Genomic DNA, 21,477 nt, shown 5'->3' with positions numbered 1-21,477 from the left:
GAGGAAATGAGAAAAACAGATCAATAAAACATTATTTCGATCTGGTTCAAAATATATGTTTATACATATATATGTAGGAGCTAATCCAAGCTATCAATCTAAATACTTGTCCATGAAATCCATGAATTCCTTATGGATTAAGGATAGTCACCAGGAATAGAAGACAAAGGAGGAAGAAAACGTGGGATATGTCTGCACAATTTAAAAACAAAATTATAATTCTAAGATATTAATAATCCGTTCATGAGCTGCTAAATTTTGAGTGAAACGAAATCATTTATCTTAGGGTATTCATTACCACTTCGCATGTTCCCATCGCAACACAACTTTTTCTAAATTGCGAATTTTGTGAAACATCCAAGAATTTAAAGACACTTCGACACATGACAGACAAATGACAAAAGACAAATGACAAATTACTGAAAATTTGATACACAAATGTCTCGAATTTTGAAATGGGAAAATACGTTAATTTCCATTAGTTATCGAAATTTTGCATCTGAAATTGACCAAATAAGACGTTTCAAAAACCCAAAAGGCCTAAATTCGGTAACTAACAGAGACTTATGAACTTTTCTCATTGCAAAATTTGTGAAAAATATTTTGCGAATTAAATACTAGATGCGCAAGTTATAACATCAGTTTTCAAGCCTAATTTTTTTGCGAACTTGCGAATTTTATTTTTTGCGAACGTTACTACTATTGTGAACTCGAAATGAATACCTGTTCTGTTACAGAAAAATTTCCAGATTACAATTGATCTGATAAAATTGATGTTACTTAATCTACTAGTTAGATTAATTTAGATGCGGAATTTTTCGATCATTGTCATTCAAATACAGGAAATTCATTTTCATTTACTATCACTCACCATCATACTCACTCAAATCAATGAAAGCGAACAGGTGTATTAGATAGGGGCTAGAGGTTAAAGCGTCCAATTCTTTCCATGTTAACTCTAATGTCGCCACATTTACCCAGAGGTTACCAGGGGGTGCCAAAAAAATGTGTTAATGCTGCCGATTTAGGCGAAGTCATCGTGTCCTGCGTCAAGTCAAAGACATGATAAGTAATTCTTGATATGCATAAAACAAAACCGTGTACTTATTTATCTACAAACATACTAATCTATAAGTACGAATATCGTATCTCGTATCTATCAGCCTCAAAATTTGATTATAGAATTAAACCGGTATCTAAGTAATAAACCTAATTTTTTCAGCACGATGAACTAAACGTTCTTATAAATAAAGCCATGCATAAATGACAATAAAATTCATAAACCAGTTTTACCCGTTGAATGTGAGGGTATTTATGTTATATGAATAAAATAGGAGAACAATTTAGAGCGATACATAAAACTCCTTTTTCTTTTCTCGTTAATGATCAATCCATAGTTTTTCTGTCAGTGTCATAGTTTTTGTGGTGAGAAGAAGTGTTTTCACAGTTTCAGAATGAACTATCTCTTGGTATGTAGAAACAATTTTTGGACTTCATTTTTACCTGTGACTAGTTGAGTAGAGGCTAATTTTCGATTATTTCAGATTTTAATTCCGGTCGGGATAAGTTTATCTGCTTATTTGAAAATTATCAATTGCGAGTTAGGAAAATTGGACGACCAAGATTATGAAGAATTACGTAAAGAAAGTAAATCCAGGATGTTTTTAAGTTTCGAAATTTCAAGAAAAACCAAATCTGTTGTATTACAGGTGGGGACAAATTTACCGTAAGAGTCGATAATACTTCGCAGCTAAAGGGTGGCCTCGAAGAGGCAGTAAACATGGTAAATATTTAGGTCTACTTTAGTCATTGTAAGATTTATGCAAATGAGGTGACACGCACAAATACTATACATATCTTAAATATATTTCTAGGTAGGATGGATTTCCTCCTTGAACCAAACAAATTCCCGTTCAGCCCGACAATGGTGGGGAGGCTGGCAATTCCCACCATATCAAAATAATCAGCAAGCATGGTCTCGCCCACCACCATATCAAAATAATCAGCAAGCATGGTCTCGCCCACCACCATATCAAAATAATCAGGCCTGGGCACGCCCACCATATCAAAATCAATACAGACCAAAACCACAAAATAACTTTGGAGCCTGGGGCGCCTCGTCGGGTCAGGTCAACAATTACGATCAGTTGCTGCAGCTATACTACTCGTACCTTCAAGGACAGCAGGGTCTGGCTGGATGGGGCCAACAAGCACAAAACCCATGGTTTCAGGTAATAATTTCAGGGGGAGGGTTCACTTAAAAAGAAGTATCCCTGCTTATTTAATCTCATTTATTCCCCCTATTTTGTATTGTGTTTACCATGGGGAGGATACGTAGCACCTCATAGTCTTAAGGTTCCCATGGATGACGCGTTGGCGCGTAATTTCACTCTGCCCCAATCCAATGTCTTCAAATGCAATTTCTAAAATCGAATCAACTCCATGAGTTTTGAGGTACATGCAACTTTTGATATTTTAATCTGAAGCTAATTTTTGGTACTACAAACAACTCGATTTGAAAAAAATTAAAAAATTCGTTTGCCAATTTTTCACAATAAATTTCCTCGAAAATGAATTTTTAATTTTTTCAAATCGATTTGTTTGTAGTACCAAAAATTAGCTTTAGATTAAAATATCAAAAGTTTCATTTATCTCAAAACTCATGGAGTTGATTCGATTTTAGAAATTGCATTTGAAGACATTGGATTGGGGCAGAGTGAGATTACGCGCCAACGCGTCATCCATGGGAACCTTAAGAAAAACATAAGCCACACATGTGACATGCATGCATACATATGTATACATATATAGGCATACCTTGTTACAATTGGCTTTTAATATGTATGTTGAACCGCATACGGAAGAGTGGGGGTCAAGGGTCACAAAAGTGGTTAAAGCTCCCCAATTGTCAATTAAGACCATGTCTTATTTTCTTTGCATATTTGAAAATTTGTAAAAATTCTCTTGCAAAAAAATTTACGTATAAAAATTTATGTATGTACTAAAAGCATTGAAATTGTGCCTTATTTAGTATCCCCACGGATACCCGTTCCACCCATGGTTCAATCGAGATACTAGACCCCCTGGAAATGCAATGTTTGTGCCGTGCACAGGAACCGAAGACTGTGGCGAGGAAAGCATTTGTGGAGATGCGCCAAATTACGGGGAGTGTGGACAAGACGGAATTTGCGTTTGTGCAAATAAAGACAACAACTATGATGGGATTACGGCGGTAAGGGAAAACTTTGATAGAATAGAATATCTACCTGCGGCTGAAATTCACTTTTGACATCTAATTATTGCCCTATTTATATTTAATGCATGCAACTATTTCAGGAGAAATTTTCCACGAACTGCGGTCTATCTAAAAAAACCGACCCGTGCGGGGCCCAGTGCGGGAGACGTCATACGGTCGTCAATGACAATTTAAATGCCTACGTCTGTATAGTCAATGACGAAAATCGATGCTTCTGCGACTTCAGGGCAAACAAGTTGCTGGACCGATGCGTCAGTACGAAGGAGTGTGGAACCAGTGTGTGTCAAGGGGGTGTCGAATGTATGATGGGTTCATTGTTTGGTGTCCCATACCCCACGGTTTGCAACTGTATGGATGGAAAATTCCAGGTAAGAAGTTTACAAGAGGAAAAATTGTAACAGTTTTCCTGCAGAAAACTTGGCCCAATATTTTGTAGAAGAGCGTTTTCTGTAGAAACCTATGCAGAATTATGCACATACGGTTCTGCAGAATATTAGCGACACAAATTTTCTGTAGGGTTATGAAAAATAAATTATACAAAATATGTTCAATATGCATAGAGTTTTTGTCGATTACTGCAGAATTCGATACAGTGATTTCTAAAATCTGGTCGTACATATGTATCTGTAAATATGATGATTCGCATGAAAGGTAGTCCCCTTCAGACACAGATTCTTTTAAGTGACCTCTGTGACAAAGAACTGTTAAACCAGATTTATTGCTCCCATTCAAAGTATTTTTTGTAACGTGATACCCCACAAACCCTTTTTTTCTTTTACTTTACACCACTTGGCTGTTTCTGACGGACACAGAGTTTGTGACTCACAGTGCATGCGTTAAATTATTTTAATCTAGAATGCAAATGTATAACGTATTTTCTTTGATTTGTAATCAGGCCACAGCTAAATGTTTGGACGACTCTTTTTGTTACGGCTTGTGCTACAAGGGACCCGCAGCGAAGCCAGGAATGGCTTGTTCCGCAGAAGTTACTCGAGGTCCCGGGTCGAAGAATTGCTTTTGTGGTGTGAAGCCTTAAGTATTTAATTGTATAGATATTTTTGATAGTACGGAACAAGTTTGAGCATGATTATATGTACGTGTTGAGATGATGTAATAAACTAAACTAAAAGAACGCTATTGTTTTCCGCATAGTATGTTACAGATCAATTTATTTATTTATGTATGTATGTTTATCAAATCAAATTTAACAAAAGAAGAATATGTACACAATCTTCATGAAAAATATCACCAAGTATCTATTTGAATGCCTGGATTAGTGATTTAAGCAGATTAGGAATGACACTTAAGAACTTCTAGAAGCTTTTGTTTAGAACGAAAAAGCTGGATTCAATGAATTATAACGAGTTCGCATCGTTAGCAACATTATAAAAAGTTATAAAATCATTTTGACATGAAAATTATTGGCGAACTTGAACTTTTCACATCTCAACGGGCAGTACTTATTTGTATGCACATATATGAATCCTAGGTTCGCATTTTTTAAATTATGTTACACACGAAGCGAACATGAAAATTTGCGTTGTTACCTTAAAACTTTATGAATTGATTTATCATCATACTTAAATCCTGAAAATTTAGTGAATTTTTAAATGTATTTATTTCACTTCTGTGTTGCTGTCGTCTTCATGAAGTAAGCTTTAATGGAATTTTTCATCTTTGAGGTACTGCTTTTCTTCAAGCTTTCTTCCACCTTGAGCAGGTGGGATTTGCTTCTTTGATGCTCCATTAATTTTCCATTTATCTTGTAAGCCGTATTGCACACGTCGCAGGGAAATGGTCTCGCGTCCGAGTGAGCATGAATATTATGAAGCTTAACTTCATGTCGGCTCGAGAATGATTTCCCACATCCAGAAACCTCACATGAAAATGGGAAACGTTTCAAGTGTTCTCGGTCCGTGTGACGTTTTAGCCGTCCAAGATGTGAAAATTCCATGTCGCATTCAGTGCAAGGGTACGGTTTTTCTTGCGTGTGCGTGGGAATGTGCGCTCCCTATTCGATTATGGGATTGCGTGTCCTGATTCACATCCACTTTCGCGGATGCCCCTTTTCTTTGTGACGTTGTGCAAGAAATTTGTAGTAGAAACTCACTTTTTTACAAGAATAATGAATAAATTTATTTACATCAATACCGACTGAAAAATATTGACTTTACAGAAATGCTCGTATTATGAATACGTGGGAGAGCTAATGCTATTATTTTAATTTTAACTAATTATCTAGACAGGAACTTATTATTAAGTTTCCGAAGATTTAAACCTTGAACTTGATCTTGATGATCACTAAATCTAACCTGCTGATCCTGAATCTAAAACTACACTTTCTTCTCTTCTCTCTCTGCTTACTCTATATATACGTGATCACATAAGCCACGCCTACTTGATCACTACCTTTACTTACGCTACATATGCACAAACTACGCCCTCATGATCATGATGACGTAGGCATCATTCTGTGCTCCTCATTCCTATCCTCTCTTCCCCTTCGTGATCTCCTCCTGCACACAATATGGTTTGGACACACATGAGAGGCGAGATACATATGAAAACTACATCTATGTATTTTGAATCCCTTGACCTTTGAAATGCTGATGTCACATTTGCATCAGCGTTCCAAAGGTTGCATCCTTTTTCAATTTTGCTGATTTAGGCAAACTTTGGTAAAATCGGGTTTCTATTTTCTGATTTTGACAAATTTTCGCCAAACCGGTTATTGATTTTTTCAAAACTGGATTTAACCATTTTATATAAATCGGATTTGAGACTGCAATAAGCCGGTTTTAAGTCGGATTAAAAAATTCTACATACATATGTTTGCCTGCTTAAATAAAATATACTGTACAGCATACAATATCAGTAAAGCAAAAGTTATACCTTAGTTTGGGAAAGGGACCCTTTGCAAAATTTTTACAAATATGTGTGTAATCAGAAACAGTAATGCAAAATTAATCTAAAAACTAACCTTAAACTTTTTCTCTTCCGAATGGACAGTCAAATGTCCTTTATAATGGATCGATTGGGTGAATCCCTTCCCACAAATGGTGCACGTGAAAGGTTTTTCACCTGTGTGCGTTCTTGTATGCATTTGCAATTCGGTTCGGTGCGAAAATTTCATATCGCATAATTTACATTGATAAACTTTGACCTTGAGATGATCTCGAATAACGTGATCACGAATGTAATCCTTCCTCCCTTTGCAAACCTTTGGGCAAATTTTACACCGATGGATCACATCAGTTTTTGCTTGGGGGTTTGGATTTTTTCCTGATTTGACAGGAAGTTCAGTTGTGAAGTAGTCGTCATCCTTGCCACACATGAGGGAGTGGTGATCCAAGGCGGCGGAATTTTTAAACTTCATTAAGCAAGTGGGACATTGGAGCATGCCTTCAGCTACTTTGTGGACCTGTGGGTATGACGAAAAATGTTTAGAAATTAGTTACATATATTTTGTGTGAAATTCAATAGAAACGAAATTAATTTCGGATATGAACAGAAATTTAAAATATCAGTAAGGCAATAGGGGTTTAAAATAAGCTGTATTCAGAAATATGGGTGCATACATATGTAACGCAGGAACAAATTTGGCCAAATGGGGCAGCTATTCAACCACAATTAGGTTCTCTGGGACGTTTTCTTAACTTGCAAATAGAGTGCAATCTAGTTAAGGTTTTACCAGGCAACACCCGGTAAAAACTCTTTGACAGAGTTTTTCCTAACCTTGATCTAAAACTATTTATTTAAGACATATATGTTTGAATTTGGCGGTATGTATGTACATTCATAGGTTTAAATCCATTGAGTGATCGAGATTATATTTATAGCACTACTACATAAATAGAACAATAGAGTAGTTTAAAGCGGAACTTGTTAACCGTGGTTTCAAATCATTCTTCTTAATTTAAACTTCAGAAGGACTGCATACATACATCCTATCACATCAGATCTGAAGGATCTGAACATATACTCACCTTTTGATGCGTATTCATATTGCTCTTCTGGGTGAATCCTTTCCCACAGGTTTCACACGTGTAGGGCAGTTCCTTCGTGTGCAATATCACGTGCATTTCTTGGTCACGCTTGCTTGGGAAATCCTTACTGCAAAACTTGCACTTGAACGGTCGTGCATCTTGGGCGTGGTGGGTACGGACGTGTTTTTGCTTATCGACCCGAGGGATTTTTTCAGAGCAGATGTCACATTGAAAAAGCTCTTTGTTCTTCTCGTCCATTTCGTGTTTCTTCATATGGGTTCCATATCTTACAATAAGAAATGACAAATTTAGCTAATTATTGGTCAAAGCTATATAACCAAACAAATGAAGGTTTCATTCATTTCATTCATTCAGTTTCAAATATGTTTCATTTGAAACATATTTTCAGATCAGTGCAAATTTGTATACTCTCGCCAATCTAAATTTCATCAATTTGTAGAATTCAAGGTCGGATTTTTTTATATAGAAAAGTAACAAAAATCAAAAATTGCGTAAATAAAATCCTCCACTTATATGCATAAATATTGATGTGCATATGTAAATATACATATCTATTTATGTATTATTTTTTAACTTTTTGCATACGCCAGGTTTGTTAGTATGAAACAAATATGTAAATATGTGCATGACTGAAAAATTTGTGACTCAAAATAACAAAATCGGCCTCAGTGTTTCGCAAGTTTGTACGCATGCGCATGTCACCATGGACCCGATCCGATCCGGCAATAACAGATCCGTCGGTTCCATGTTATAGGAAATGGCCGGAAAATCCAGTCTTACTTATCGGATTAACAAACCCTACTTACTTTACTATTTAGCTTTGCAGTGCAAGAAATGTAGCAAACCCGCATGAACCGAAAAAATGGGACAAACTATTTTACGTTGCAATAATTTCTCTTACATATTTCTACTAAATTTCTTACCTCATGGGAAAACAAAATCTTTCCTGGCACAGGTCACACTTCAATTTAAGACTTGTCTTCTCCTTGTAGTGCTTATTCAATGCAGTGACCCGTTTGAATTTACAGTGACAAGTTTTACACTGGAAGCGCCTCTCGTCGCAATGTTTAATTGCGTGAATTCTCAACTCTTTTGCTGTCGCGTAGCCCGCCCCACAATCCTCTTCTTGGCACAAGTATGGTTTCACGGCCCAATGGTGTTTGTAGTGCGTGTTTAAACTGGTCAGTTTCACAAAAGACTTTTCGCAGGTGGGCGTCACCGTGCAGAAGTATTTCTTCTTTCCGGCAGGTTTATTTTTTGGGAGGTGAGACGAAATTAGGTGCCTCCGAAGGAGCAAAGTATGCCTGAAGGACGTAAGACAGGAAGGGAAGTTACAGGTATAGGGACCACCACGGGGCTTCCGGTTGAATTGAGGGGAACTTGAAGAAGGTTTATGGTTTTTAAGGGGCGTTTTGAGGCTCGTACTTTCTTCTGGGGAATTAGGAGATTCCGATTCGTCGTACGACTTGGACACGCGAGGCCTTAAGTTTAACCAACTTGATAACGTAACGGGTTCTTTTTTGCGGGGAATTTGGACGTTATCCGCGTCTGCATTTCCAATTTGAAGGTTCCCTTCGTTTAATTGCGTTTGGCCAGGATGAGGGCTAGATCTGAAATTTTGAATTATTTTTTAACTATAAAAACCTGCAGCATGATTTCAGGTGCAAAATTTTGATTGAATAATTATGTAAGATTTCCGTACTTTTTCTTTGTCTGGACCATTGCAAAATTTACTTTCTTCGCGATTCGTCGCAAAAATGGTGACTTACTGGAGTTATTTGCGTTTGGGCGCGATGTTTCTTCAAATGTGGAAACCTTTGGGTCATAAAGGTCCATATTCTCATGGAAGGATCTACATACATATGTACCCGTTTAATTAGCTAATTAGATTTTTTTAAGTTAAAAAAATAAACTTTTGTTGCGGAGTAATTGATAAAGTCTTACACAGGACGAGGAAATAACAAAGTTCTGTATTTTTTCTTAATTTTACGCGATCTTATTTCTCTCCTCGAGATGACTTTTTGGCACAAATTTATTCCGCTATCGGTATCCACACGTTCGGTTTTTGCCATCCTAAAATTTGTCAGTTTATATGTATGAAATTATAGGAGTAATATATATGTAGTTACATATATAAGTTGCAGCAAATATCTGTATTTGTTATGATTTGGAGTTAAAATTTAACTGTTAAATTAACAGCGATGTTTTAAGTGTATGTAATATTCTAATTGCTATTAATTACGTTATAAAATCTTATGTACCTTATATCTGACCAAGTAGTTGAAATGTGTGAATGTCCTCAGTTTGACGGATGATAACAGTCAGATAATGTATGTGATAGTTGGCCGTTAACTACATACATAGTTTTCCATACAGTTCATCATGAGATGTAAATATGTATCTGGTTGCGAGAATGGACTAATATTTACTGAATGACCAAGAAATCGTCCTTGAAAGTATGTATTAACATTCAGTATATACATACATTAAATATGTATAAATAACTTTAATACTTATCGACCGTGCATAAAGCACGTGGTAAAATTTGTCCACCCAAAGGTAAGGACTTCCTAAATATGTAAAATGCGTCATACATTCTATTACATGTACAAATATTTATTAATAAACTTTAAAAGGAAAGAATTATTTAACTAAAACCTACAGAAATTGGTGACATGCTTAATGCAAGGTCGCTTATAAGCGGTTCCATCCCGTGCAATTCGTTCCCACTGTTTCCATTAGGGAGAGCCCAATGGGAAACAGTGTTGGGAAAAGGGGAAGGATTCCCCATCACTTTTCTCAAATACGAACCCATTGATTCATATTGGGAATTTAGCATGAAAATTTCATTTCGTCATATATGATATCGGGAAACACTATCCAGTATGAAAATATACTATATGAAAACCATCAAAATTCCCATTGGATATTTTAAAATAAATCCCGGAACAAAAACAAAATATCAACTATTAAAAATTCAATGTATTTATTTATACAAGAATCCAACTAATAAATTTTATACTGTTCTTAATTGTCCCCTACCAAGTTGAGATACTCCTCAACTCTCGTTTCTGAATCATCGGACTTCGGACGACTGAATTCCTGCGACGTGATCGTTGAATTTCCAGCCAGACCTGTGAGGCGATTCATCTTCTTTCTGGCATCCCCAGGAATATTGTGAAGCTTCTTTTCAAAAGTTAACCACTCAACAGTATTTGGCTTCAGACCGAAAATTTCCGTTGTGTAATCTATAAAAAACAGTACATTTTCGTTCATGTTTTTTTCATGTTTTTTAAATCAATAATATGATGAATATCAAGCTCACCCTTAAATGCTTTAAATCGGATAGGGTCGATACATCTTCGAACATTGTTCCGAAAAGCTGGAGATGGCTTACCAGTCAAGGACGAGTTGGCAATTTCTTCGAGAGTAAAAATCTCACCTTCAAAGATCAATTTGCGGAAGAAGAACTTGGTCGGGAGACACAGCTAAGTTTAGCCAATTCCAGAAACGATTTTTTAACAAAGATCCCGGGTTTGATTTCGATCTTCTCAGCTTCCACAAATTGTGTGTCTGTCGCTGGACTGATTTTTCTCATCATCCCTACATAATATTTGTTAAAAATTAAAATAATAAGTTAAATAATAATCTCTAAATTAATAGCTAAATGTCATAGTACATAGTACTTTACTTCTAAGTTTCCGATTGTTTTTCTTTTCCTCGTACAATTCGGCTTGTAAATTTGCGATTATGTTGTCCTTGTTTAGCTCAAAGTTTTCATTTGTCGCTGGAACACTCTGCAGACCAGGCACAGGAAAATTGCATGAAATAACTAAAAATAATTTCACGTGAAACAATCTCACGACACCTGAGGTTCTTCAATCCCGCCATCAATTTCAATTCGGTCGACTCCGTCGGGTAACTCGGCGACTCCAACCGGCACCAGCCCCAATGTAAATTCAAAATCTGTAGTTTTTGCAATAGAAGTGGAAACTGCCACTGCAGTATCCGCTCGGTTTATTTTTGCAGGAATAAACTAGAAGTAAATATAAACGAGCTATAAATTTGGAAGTCGATGGCAATGCATCTAATCAAGTGATTTATTTCATTTCATAATGAAATTTTCATTCATGATTATTACCTGGTCTGGGTCGAAAATCCCATCATCTTGCGAACGCGAAATTAAATGGGACCTTTTATATCCCAAGATAGTTTCCGGTGGTGCTTCCTTTTCAGCAAAAGACTCGTTAGCAGCAACAATAGCTAGTCGGCTTTCCTCCTTTCTCATCGCCCTTTTCTTGCCTGAAAACGTATTGAGTATTTTAAAAATCAGTAATAGCTAATATGCGACTAATACTCATGAGCACAATTAAATTTTATACTCACCAATTGCGATTATTTTTGCAACACATACTTCATTTTTCCACTTGATTCTGACTGATTTGCCGATTGGTTCTTGCTCATCACCTTCAACAAACTCTAAATCTTAAGCTTAAGTTTCGCTATGAGATTCAGTCTAGCAATGTCAAATGGACCGTCGATTTGTCTCCCTAACGTGCGTCTCGACACAAGGTTGACAGCCGGATTCAATCCTGCAACGCAAAACATATCATTATTCATTGGGCAAGGATAAATATTAATCCATGGCGGATTTACAAAACATTGAACAATCCACACTTCGATTAGAAAAAATAAGGTTGTTATTCGGAAATCACCTTTTATTAATTGCTGAAATTCAGGTTGCTCAATTGTTGATAAAGGATGCATGCCTTTTACGATGAAGTTTAGCACGAGCTGGTCCGACTTACTTATCTTGCTTTGTTTTTTCACGACTTCTTTTGTAAAGTGGACTGACTTGCAGCCGTGTTTGCTATTGGCTCCTTTAACTCCTGCTTCTTTTTCTTAATTAAAGGTTGTTCGGTCTTTTTACGATTTTCATAATCTGCAATTGAATCCTGATGTTTTCTCTAAAATTATTGAAATATTGATGTAATAATCGAACAGTTGGTATTTAAAAATTTTTGTTAGTACGAAAATTGACGACCGAATTTTTAAGCACATATACATACATACTTCAGAATAATTATGAGATTATTTTACCTTCAAGTGAAGTAAAAAATTTCCAGTAGCAGCCAACGATCCACTAATAAGTGTTTCAGCTTTGCATAAATTGCATTTTGCTGAGACATTTTTTCCATCGTTGTCAACAGATTTAACTTTAAAAAATGTCCCATCTAAAATGACTGGATAAATTCTGTGATCGTCAGGGTCCTCACAATTTGACATTTTTGGAAAAAAAATCTGTTTCAATATTTTACCAATAACAAAGCACGACTTAAAAACGGGAAACCAAATAATCCGCTCTTTAGTCGGGCATAAGAAGAAATTGTATATTGTATATTTGGAGAGCAGATTTTTGTCGAAGATACAATATACAATATACATATAATTTACGTTTTTAATATACAATATACAATATACAAAAAGTATATTATATACAGTACAGTCAATGGAACAAGTATTGGCAACACCCACACAAGCTAAATAAAATTGGCTATAACTTTGGCATGCATTATCAAATTTGCATGAAAATTTGTACGCATTTAGCAAATCTAATGTAGTTTTCGATTATAATCATGTTTTACTGATTAAAATTAGATTAACGCAGTTTTTGAATAATTTGATGGAAAATTTGCGAAATTAACCCACAAAAAGTATTGGCACCCTCTAACTTAAAAAATCATAGAGCAACGAAACGCCAATTTTACTGCGACAAAGTGCTTCTAGTATTGCGTGGCACCTCCCCTCGACCCAATAAGAGCAGAAATAGGTCGTGGAATTTATTCGACAAGTTCCTATATAACGATTTTTTATATGGCTGCCCACAGTTCTTTTAAGCTTTTGACAAGCTCGTTTTTCGACTAGTGGTTTCCCATCGGTCTCTGTTTTCTTAACCCGGACAATCAGAATCACATCAGGAGACTGTGCAGCCAACGAAAGAATCTTAACCTTTTCGGTCTCCAAAAACTTGCATCGTTAATTTTGCTACATGTTTGGGGTCACTGCATTTTTGGAATATAAAATTTTTTGCTAGGCCAGGTTTTTGTTAAATGATTTCAAATTATCGTTTGGAATGATCGACAACACCTTCCTGGTCATGATTTCATCGATAGTGACCAGGTAACTACGCCGAGAACTGGTCATTTAACCCCAAACTATAATCGATCCTCCTATGTGTTAAACTGCCATAAGAACGTTTTAGTATTTCTGAGCCTTTTATTGCATCCGCTAGACTTGAACCAATTAATGAGCTCCGAATAGGTAAAATATGCCTATGTCGGACCAGTAGGCCCTTTTTGATTGATCGGAACTCTATTTAGGGTGATATTTAGCCCATTTCGATTTATTGAGGTGGTTCGCTTTGGGTACTCTCGCGTCGGTCGGGCTTCTGGAGCCTGAAACCCCAAGGCATAATTTTTGATTGATCACCATATTGTATGATATGTTGACCCTACAGTTGATACTCCAATTTAACATGGATTTGGAAGCTGAAATCTTCCGCTCTCTAGTGGTTCGTTGCTTGAGTCATCCTTAGATTTTTGGCGTAGAGGACTTTTTTCTTCCGCATCATGGAAAAGTAGAAACTGAGATTGTCATTTTATATTTCTTTGCTACCTATTCAATAGTAAATATGGAAAAGTATGTTTTCTCTTTGATTTTTCGATAGTAAAGCTTTTTTGTGAAAGAGACATGATTATTTCTCGCCGCGCCAAATACAGCTCATATGGTGGCGCCATTTTGGCTCCAGACAACACAACTGTAGACTTACAATGTAGCTAACCTCATATTTTGTCACCTAATTAACTTACCGTAACGAAATGTGGAAGATGGTTAAGAAAATTGTTTTGAGTAATTAATTTGGCCAAATGTTGCCAATACTTTTTGCAGGTTTGCATCAGATTCGTTGACGTCAAAATCAGAATTGTGTTATGTTTACTAGATTTAAATCAGAAACATGATTATAATCGAACACTACATTGGATTTGCTAAATGCGTACAAATTTTCATGCTAATTTGATAATGCATGCCAAAGTTATAGCCAATTTTATTTAGCTTGTGTGGGTGTTGCCAATACTTGTTCCATCGACTGTATATAATATACTTGTATATCCAATATACATGTATATTGCCCACCTCTGTTTATGCGAACCTCCATTACTAATTTTATCTACATTTAAGGTTAAAAAGTTGAAACAAATGCCTTACATATATTATTGCGCAAACGGTGTTTCCTTAACACGGGAACTAATTAGCTCTAAACTCTTGTTACCTTTAAAAAAGTTTTTTGTGTATCGAAATGATATAAAAACATATTATATTGATGTTGTAAATTTGTTCGAAACAGATTAAAAACTATGTAAATACAGAATTTATGAATGGGATTTGTCGTTTTTTACATTTTTATTGTCATGCTACATACATATGCAAGAAGTAAGAACTCGTACTGGGTCATCGTAAATTCGGAATCTGGCTTTATATGCATAGTTTCAAGATCAAATAAAATTTCATACATTTATTTCATATTTTATGCATCTTCGTCTAAATCCAAAATGATTAATTCAGATGGGATATTGAGTTATATAATGCAAGCATGTTCCAGTCCGATCCCGTTAATGTTAGGAATTCCATTGGGGACCTGGCAGTCATTTTCCTGTATGAAAATTTCCAATTGGATTTTTTACATGAAATGCATATATGCATCACTTCTTATTGGAAATATACTGTAATCATAAGGGATCCTTCAGGATCCTTCTACTGTTCAGATTCCCCAATGGATCCCAAGTCTCAGAAACGCACGGGATACTTCCCAGGCTGCACAATCACGAGATTATCACCAATTTTTAACGAATCTGGCGACCCCAGTTTTCGTGTTAGCGACGTGGGAGACTGGTATAGATTTGGTGCTCAACTGGGTGCAAGTGTCGCGATTTTTAACGTATCTTATTCGTTCTAAACACGTGTTGAAGGAACGAGTTTCGCGACCAAATCACGAGAATAACCCCAAAAAAACACGTATTAAAAAGTGAAATTATACGTTCAGAACACGAGATTTATTTGCAAATTAGATGCGGGAATTATGATTTATTACTGACCATTAACATTACATAAAGTTTTAAATCCAAATAACAATAAAAAATTGTGAAAAAAATCAATTGTCTGATTCTGGTCCAGTATTTCTTAATGGAAGAGCTGCATTGGACTTCTCCAACTTTTTCCTAATTAAATAAAGTAAAAATTATGAAAGTTTTATAAATACGTACAAATAATATTGCATTTTGTCCTACCTATCCGATTCAATACGCTTGTTGGAATTTTTGAGCCAATTTTTAATTGCTTCCCAAATCTCGTCGTCGTCAGCGTTGCCCAAGTTTTCCAGTCCTTGAATTGCCTCTGAAAACACAGCAATTTCATTGGTGAATTTAATTTAAAGGAGCGCATTATATATTTAATTAATTCACATACAACTAATTTACCATATATAATGTGCTTCATCCATGATTTTGAAAAAGGTGACTTCGGTCCTCTTGAACCAATCCAGTTGTATGACGATGCATACTTATCTGTCAGCAACTTGGCTAGTATCCGCTGTGTAGCAATCTTTACATCCTTGGTCGCACGTATGCCTTTCTGCAGTTCTGTAATCTGTCAAAGTTGCAACAATTAATATATGCATAGTTAAAAATAGCAACATGAATAATACTTATAAATACTTATATTATTACTTATATTATAATACTTATATTACGCCACATTATTACGCCGCAATATTATTTGATAAATATTTTACCAATGTGATTCTTGATGCCTTGGCGAAATCCTCGAGTTTCTTCAAGTCAGACTCATCATCCACTGGTAATAAACCCACTGGAAACTTTTCGTTTTGACCACCCGTCTTGGTCCCCCAAGTTATTTATTACTGAGACATTACATAAATTGTCACACACCTACCTAAATTTCCTGCGTTTGGTAACGTGCCATTATCTCTGCCGAAAGTTGTATCAATGTCCTCTGCCTGAGGAATCGAACGGCTTTCCAATTCGTGAGAGCTAGATAAAACTTGCTCGCTAGAGAGTGTGCCTTGGTATTGCTGTGAATTAGTTGGCGATGGGGGGTCACTCGGTCCTGGTAAACTTGATTCGTGGCCGTCTTCCTTTTCTGATTGCAAGCCCTCTCCCACTAAACCTGGATAAACAGTATTATTTATTATACTACTTTTTTGGTGCAATGGAATATAAAAAATGCGGGATTTTAACTTACTAAAATATTGTGGTGGTGGCGGTATTGTCTTCGTGGGAATAGAACGATTTTGCTTCATTTTGGGCGGTTCTTCTTCACTATCGGAGTCGCCGGGCGGTGGTAGATGAACAGTTTTCTTGTGTCGTTGCCCTCGACCAGTTACTTCCAAGTCGCTCTCAAATTCCGGATCAGTTTCTTCCAATGCTTTTCCAACATTATTTTTTGCTTGATTATAAGAACCTTAACAAACAAATAAACAGCATTTTTCTTTCTTATAAATAACTTTATCAATGTATGCAATAAAAAAGACTCACCAAATATTTTGCCTCCACCTAAAACTTTTACGTCAAACGATAACCAAACTTGCTGATTTGGCGTGTCCCCATTCATGACGGCCTTCGATTGGCGTTCTGAAGATTTGTACGGCGGCCACCAACATTTATTTTTACTTGCTGACAGCCAATTGATTGGGATAATTTCTACCTCGTCAGTTTCAACAAAATGAACTATAGAGTACGGCATTGTAAAAAGTGAATTTCACTTAATTTCACTGAATTTCACTGTGAATCAAGGGATAGCATATAAATTCAGTCTCAAATGGAAGTACTACACATTTTGATTCGATTAAATTAATATTAAATCTTCGTACTGCACTCAAGTCGGAGATAAGTTGAACACCAATTAAAGAAGAAGGACAAGGAGATTGAAAAAAATCTTCACGTTTTTTAAACTTCTGTCCAAATAATTCTGAAGGTGATCCTCCAACAAAATGGTGAATTTTAATTATAGTTCCATCTTTTAGTTTGCAAAAATTGTTCCCTAATTTGTTGGATAATTCGAAATTTGCAAACTTACACACTTTGAAACACTCGGGTGAATTAATGTCGACTTGGAAAAACGATACTTGACAAACTGGCTGCTTGAAAGAGGACAGGTCTATTTTTTCTCTTTCAACTAACCGCCGGTAAACTTGTTGCAAGGGGAGAGATGGAGATCTCACCAATCTCTTTATTTGTTGTAACTTATTTTCAAACGGGAAAGCACTAAATTGGTCAAGGGGACCGTGTCGAATGCAATCCCGGGATAAATGTAGTAAATTATGAAGATTATGACTGTTATACTTTTTCCCATATAATTCACCAAAGTTATTAACGAAATATATTAGTAGCTCTTGTGCATAATTATTTTTACTCAGATAAGTGTTAGGATTTGCAAGAATCGTGATGGCTACGTGGAAACACAAAAAATGCTGGTAAAATTGAGGAGCAAGGATTTTCTTCAAAACTGTGGGGCCAGTATATAAAATAAACTGTCTGTATTCAGTTGCTTTCCAGTGTTCGAGATCTCTAATTGGACGTGGTTTTCTTGAAAATTCTTTTGGTATTGAGGTTTTGATTTTTAGCAAATTAGTGGATAATTGGTCAACTTGGTGAGGACGCAGACGACCTGGACATTTTTTTCCTTTCACCCATAAAAATAGTAATTTTCTGGTCACTCCCAGGCACACAAGATGCATAAAATCGACTGGCACATCTTCTACTAAATCAATGGGTAGTAATTCTATTATTGAGGCTTGATTATGATGTGCTGTATCTAATTTTGATCGGAAATTTTCGTTATTTCTTAAATTATAATTTCCTGGTGGAAAGGTAACTCTATTATCCAAATATTCACCCTTTATGTCACACTTTCCACAAAAACTATAACCATTATGACACTTTGTCCCCAAAATAAATGATCTTGCTGGGACGTCACACACAATTGCAGATATTTTAAGTTTTAAATTCGAAGATTGCTCTATGGTGTTGAATTCGTTGACAAACTGTCTCAAAAAATTATTAAAATTTGTAGGTTTTCCAAAACCAGAATAAATTCCAATTACAACGACCTGATTATATTCTACAATTTTCGCTAAAATGGGCCAGAATTGTCTTGTGCTGCTTTTATAGAGGGGGATTCCGTCAATATTAATTTGAATTTTAATATAGTCTGCTGTTGGAACTTGAATTAACTTTTCGACGGATGAAATCCACTCAAAATGTACGTATTCGCCAGGCTCCACCTTTTCAATTGTAGTCGATCTTGGAGTGCATAAAAGTGTTCTAGGATCTTTCGGTAAATCAAAATTAGGATGTCGATTCAAAATTTCCAGCAGATCTCCTAAAGCAGAGAATGTAATGTTATGCTTTAGTGCCCACCCCCTTAAATCACTTGCACTACTTTCCGTATTAGACTGTTCAGAATCACTATCACTTAGATTTGACTGCGTGGATAAATTATTGTCAGAATAATCCGAGATGTCATCTGCTTCAAAAATCAAATATTCGGGTGATGGTGAACTCTGTGTGTGTGCCTCTGGCACACGTGAACGATCCGTCTTGATCGTGCTTTCTCCATTACTCATCTCGAACTAAAGAATTGTCCCTCTTTCTTTACAACGGAGAGAGCAGCATTTAGGTTTCTGTGACCAACAACACTAGAAATTCTCGTGAATTTCTGGTGTTCGAAAACACGAGTTTCGGGTTGTTGTAATTCTCGGGTTGTACATGTGTTATGAACGAGAAAATTGGTGATAAAGAATCCGTTTGAAAGTCGTTTTTGTAATACGTGTTACGAACGTGTTTAAAAAAATATTTACACGAATAATGCCCCAAACACGAAAAATCCACAACGATTTTATTATTTTATTACGAAAAACGTTCAGTCACGACCCTATGGGTGTGACCACGAAAAACGTTGTCAAGTCTCTAAAGGGGGTGGCCACGAAAAACGTTCTTCACGACTCTAAAGGGGGTGCCCACGAAAAACGTTCAGTAACGACTCTATGGGTGTGACCACGAAAAACGTTGTCAAGTCTCTAAAGGGGGTGGCCACGAAAAACGTTCTTCACGACTCTAAAGGGGGTGCCCACGAAAAACGTTCAGTCACGACCCTATGGGTGTGACCACGAAAAACGTTGTCAAGTCTCTAAAGGGGGTGGCCACGAAAAACGTTCTTCACGACTCTAAAGGGGGTGCCCACGAAAAACGTTCAGTAACGACTCTATGGGTGTGACCACGAAATTCGGTCAGTCAAGACCCTATGGGTGTGACCACGAAAACCGTTCAGTCACGACTCTAAAGGGGGTGCCCACGAAAAACGTTCTTCACGACTTTAAAGGCGGTGGCCACGAAAAACGTTCAGTCACGACTCTAAATGGGGGTGCCCACGAAAAACGTTCTTCACGACTCTAAAGGGGGTGCCGACGAAAAACGTTCTTCACGACTCTAAAGGGGGTGGCCACGAAAAACGTTTAGTCACGACTCTAAATGGGGGTGGCCACGAAAACCGTTCAGTCACGACTCTAAATGGGGGTGCCCACGAAAAACGTTCTTCACGACTCTAAAGGGGGTGCCGACGAAAAACGTTCTTCACGACTCTAAAGGGGGTGCCCACGAAAAACGTTCTTCACGACTCTAAAGGGGGTGGCCACGAAAAACGTTCAGTAACGACTCTATGGGTGTGACCACGAAATTCGGTCAGTCAAGACCCTATGGGTGTGACCACGAAAACCGTTCAGTCACGACTCTAAAGGGGGTGCCCACGAAAAACGTTCTTCACGACTTTAAAGGCGGTGGCCACGAAAAACGTTCAGTCACGACTCTAAATGGGGGTGCCCACGAAAAACGTTCTTCACGACTCTAAAGGGGGTGCCGACGAAAAACGTTCTTCACGACTCTAAAGGGGGTGGCCACGAAAAACGTTTAGTCACGACTCTAAATGGGGGTGGCCACGAAAACCGTTCAGTCACGACTCTAAATGGGGGTGCCCACGAAAAACGTTCTTCACGACTCTAAAGGGGGTGCCGACGAAAAACGTTCTTCACGACTCTAAAGGGGGTGGCCACGAAAACCGTTTAGTCACGACTCTAAATGGGGGTGGCCACGAAAACCATTCAGTCACGACTCTATTTGGGGGTGCCCACGAAAAACGGTCTTCACGACTCTAAAGGGGGTGGCCACGAAAACGTTCTTCACGACTCTAAAGGGTGTGGCCACGAAAAACGTTCAGTCACGACTCTAAATGAGGGTGGCCACGAAAACCGTTCAGTCAGGACTCTAAATGGGGGTGCCCACAAAAAACGTTCTTCACGACTCTAAAGGGGGTGCCGACGAAAACCGTTCAGTCACGACTCTAAAGTGGGTGCCCACGAAAAACGGTCTTCACGACTCTAAAGGGGGTGGCCACGAAAACGTTCAGTCACGACTCTAAAGGGGGTGGCCACGAAAAACGTTCAGCCACGACTCTAAAGGGGGTGGCCACGAAAAACGTTCAGTCACGACTCTAAAGGGGGTGGCCACGAAAAACGTTCTTCAGGACTCTAGGGGTTAATCACGGAAAACGTTCGGTCACAACTCTGAAGTATGGCATTGTTCTAACGTTTTAAGAACGTTTAGGCACTTAAAGCAAAAGCCCGCCCTCTAGCGCTGAAAAACAGCCAACATCCGATAGGTGGCGCTTGTAGGTAATTAGTAAGGCACAGGTCAAGTGTCAACTATACCGTGGGGCACAGAGGTCACAGGTCAAGTATAGTGGATGTGCCCAGGTCACAGGTTAAATGTCAAATCTAGTGGGTGTGCCAAGGTCACAGGTCAAATGTCAAGTGTAGTGGGTGTGCCCAAGTCATAGGTCAAGTGTAGCGGGTGTGCCCAGGTCACAGGTCAAGTATGGTGGGTGTGCCCAAGCCACAGGTCTGAGTGTCAACTCTGTAAAGTGTCAACTTTATTGGTTGTACGCAGGTCGCAGGTCAAATGTCAAGTCCAGGGGGGTGTTCCAAGGTCATAGGTCCAATGTCAAATCTAGTGGGTGTGCCAAGGTCACAGGTCAAATCTAGTGGGTGTGCCAAGGTCACAGGTCAAATCTAGTGGGTGTGCCAAG

The 21,477-nt window shown here is 37.5% G+C and overlaps 2 protein-coding genes and 2 long non-coding RNA genes across 4 annotated transcripts; 1 reads left to right on the top strand and 3 right to left on the bottom strand.

Moving 5' to 3' along the window:
* The first annotated feature begins 754 nt into the window (after positions 1-754).
* On the top strand, positions 755-4,396 carry LOC110842077. The gene is made up of 7 exons (XM_022087790.2): positions 755-1,469; positions 1,545-1,647; positions 1,710-1,783; positions 1,875-2,231; positions 3,032-3,232; positions 3,337-3,624; positions 4,152-4,396. The coding sequence occupies exons 1-7, from the start codon at positions 1,455-1,457 to the stop codon at positions 4,290-4,292; spliced, it is 1,179 nt and encodes a 392-aa protein (XP_021943482.1). The 5' UTR covers positions 755-1,454; the 3' UTR covers positions 4,293-4,396.
* Positions 4,397-5,611: 1,215 nt separating this feature from the next.
* On the bottom strand, positions 5,612-9,672 carry LOC110842074 (zinc finger protein 813). Its single transcript, XM_035846478.1, has 7 exons — positions 9,525-9,672; positions 9,208-9,336; positions 8,966-9,115; positions 8,187-8,873; positions 7,243-7,528; positions 6,237-6,677; positions 5,612-5,772 (listed from the first exon to the last, which is right to left on the bottom strand). Exons 2-7 carry the CDS (start codon positions 9,333-9,335, stop codon positions 5,743-5,745), a joined length of 1,722 nt encoding a protein of 573 aa, XP_035702371.1. The 5' UTR covers position 9,336; positions 9,525-9,672; the 3' UTR covers positions 5,612-5,742.
* Positions 9,673-11,030: 1,358 nt separating this feature from the next.
* On the bottom strand, positions 11,031-11,840 carry LOC118438243. The gene is made up of 3 exons (XR_004836711.1): positions 11,650-11,840; positions 11,405-11,565; positions 11,031-11,299 (listed from the first exon to the last, which is right to left on the bottom strand). It is a non-coding gene; the product is annotated as an uncharacterized LOC118438243 (long non-coding RNA).
* A 3,545-nt stretch (positions 11,841-15,385) lies between these two features.
* Positions 15,386-17,314, bottom strand: LOC118434136. Its single transcript, XR_004833791.1, has 5 exons — positions 16,582-17,314; positions 16,112-16,506; positions 15,798-15,966; positions 15,609-15,714; positions 15,386-15,539 (listed from the first exon to the last, which is right to left on the bottom strand). It is a non-coding gene; the product is annotated as an uncharacterized LOC118434136 (long non-coding RNA).
* Positions 17,315-21,477: the final 4,163 nt, after the last annotated feature.

The sequence above is a fragment of the Folsomia candida genome, unplaced genomic scaffold, assembly GCF_002217175.1.
Source record: "Folsomia candida strain VU population unplaced genomic scaffold, ASM221717v1 Fcan01_Sc001, whole genome shotgun sequence".
NCBI classification, from domain to species: domain Eukaryota; kingdom Metazoa; phylum Arthropoda; class Collembola; order Entomobryomorpha; family Isotomidae; genus Folsomia; species Folsomia candida.
This window is presented reverse-complemented; position numbering and strand designations above follow the sequence as displayed.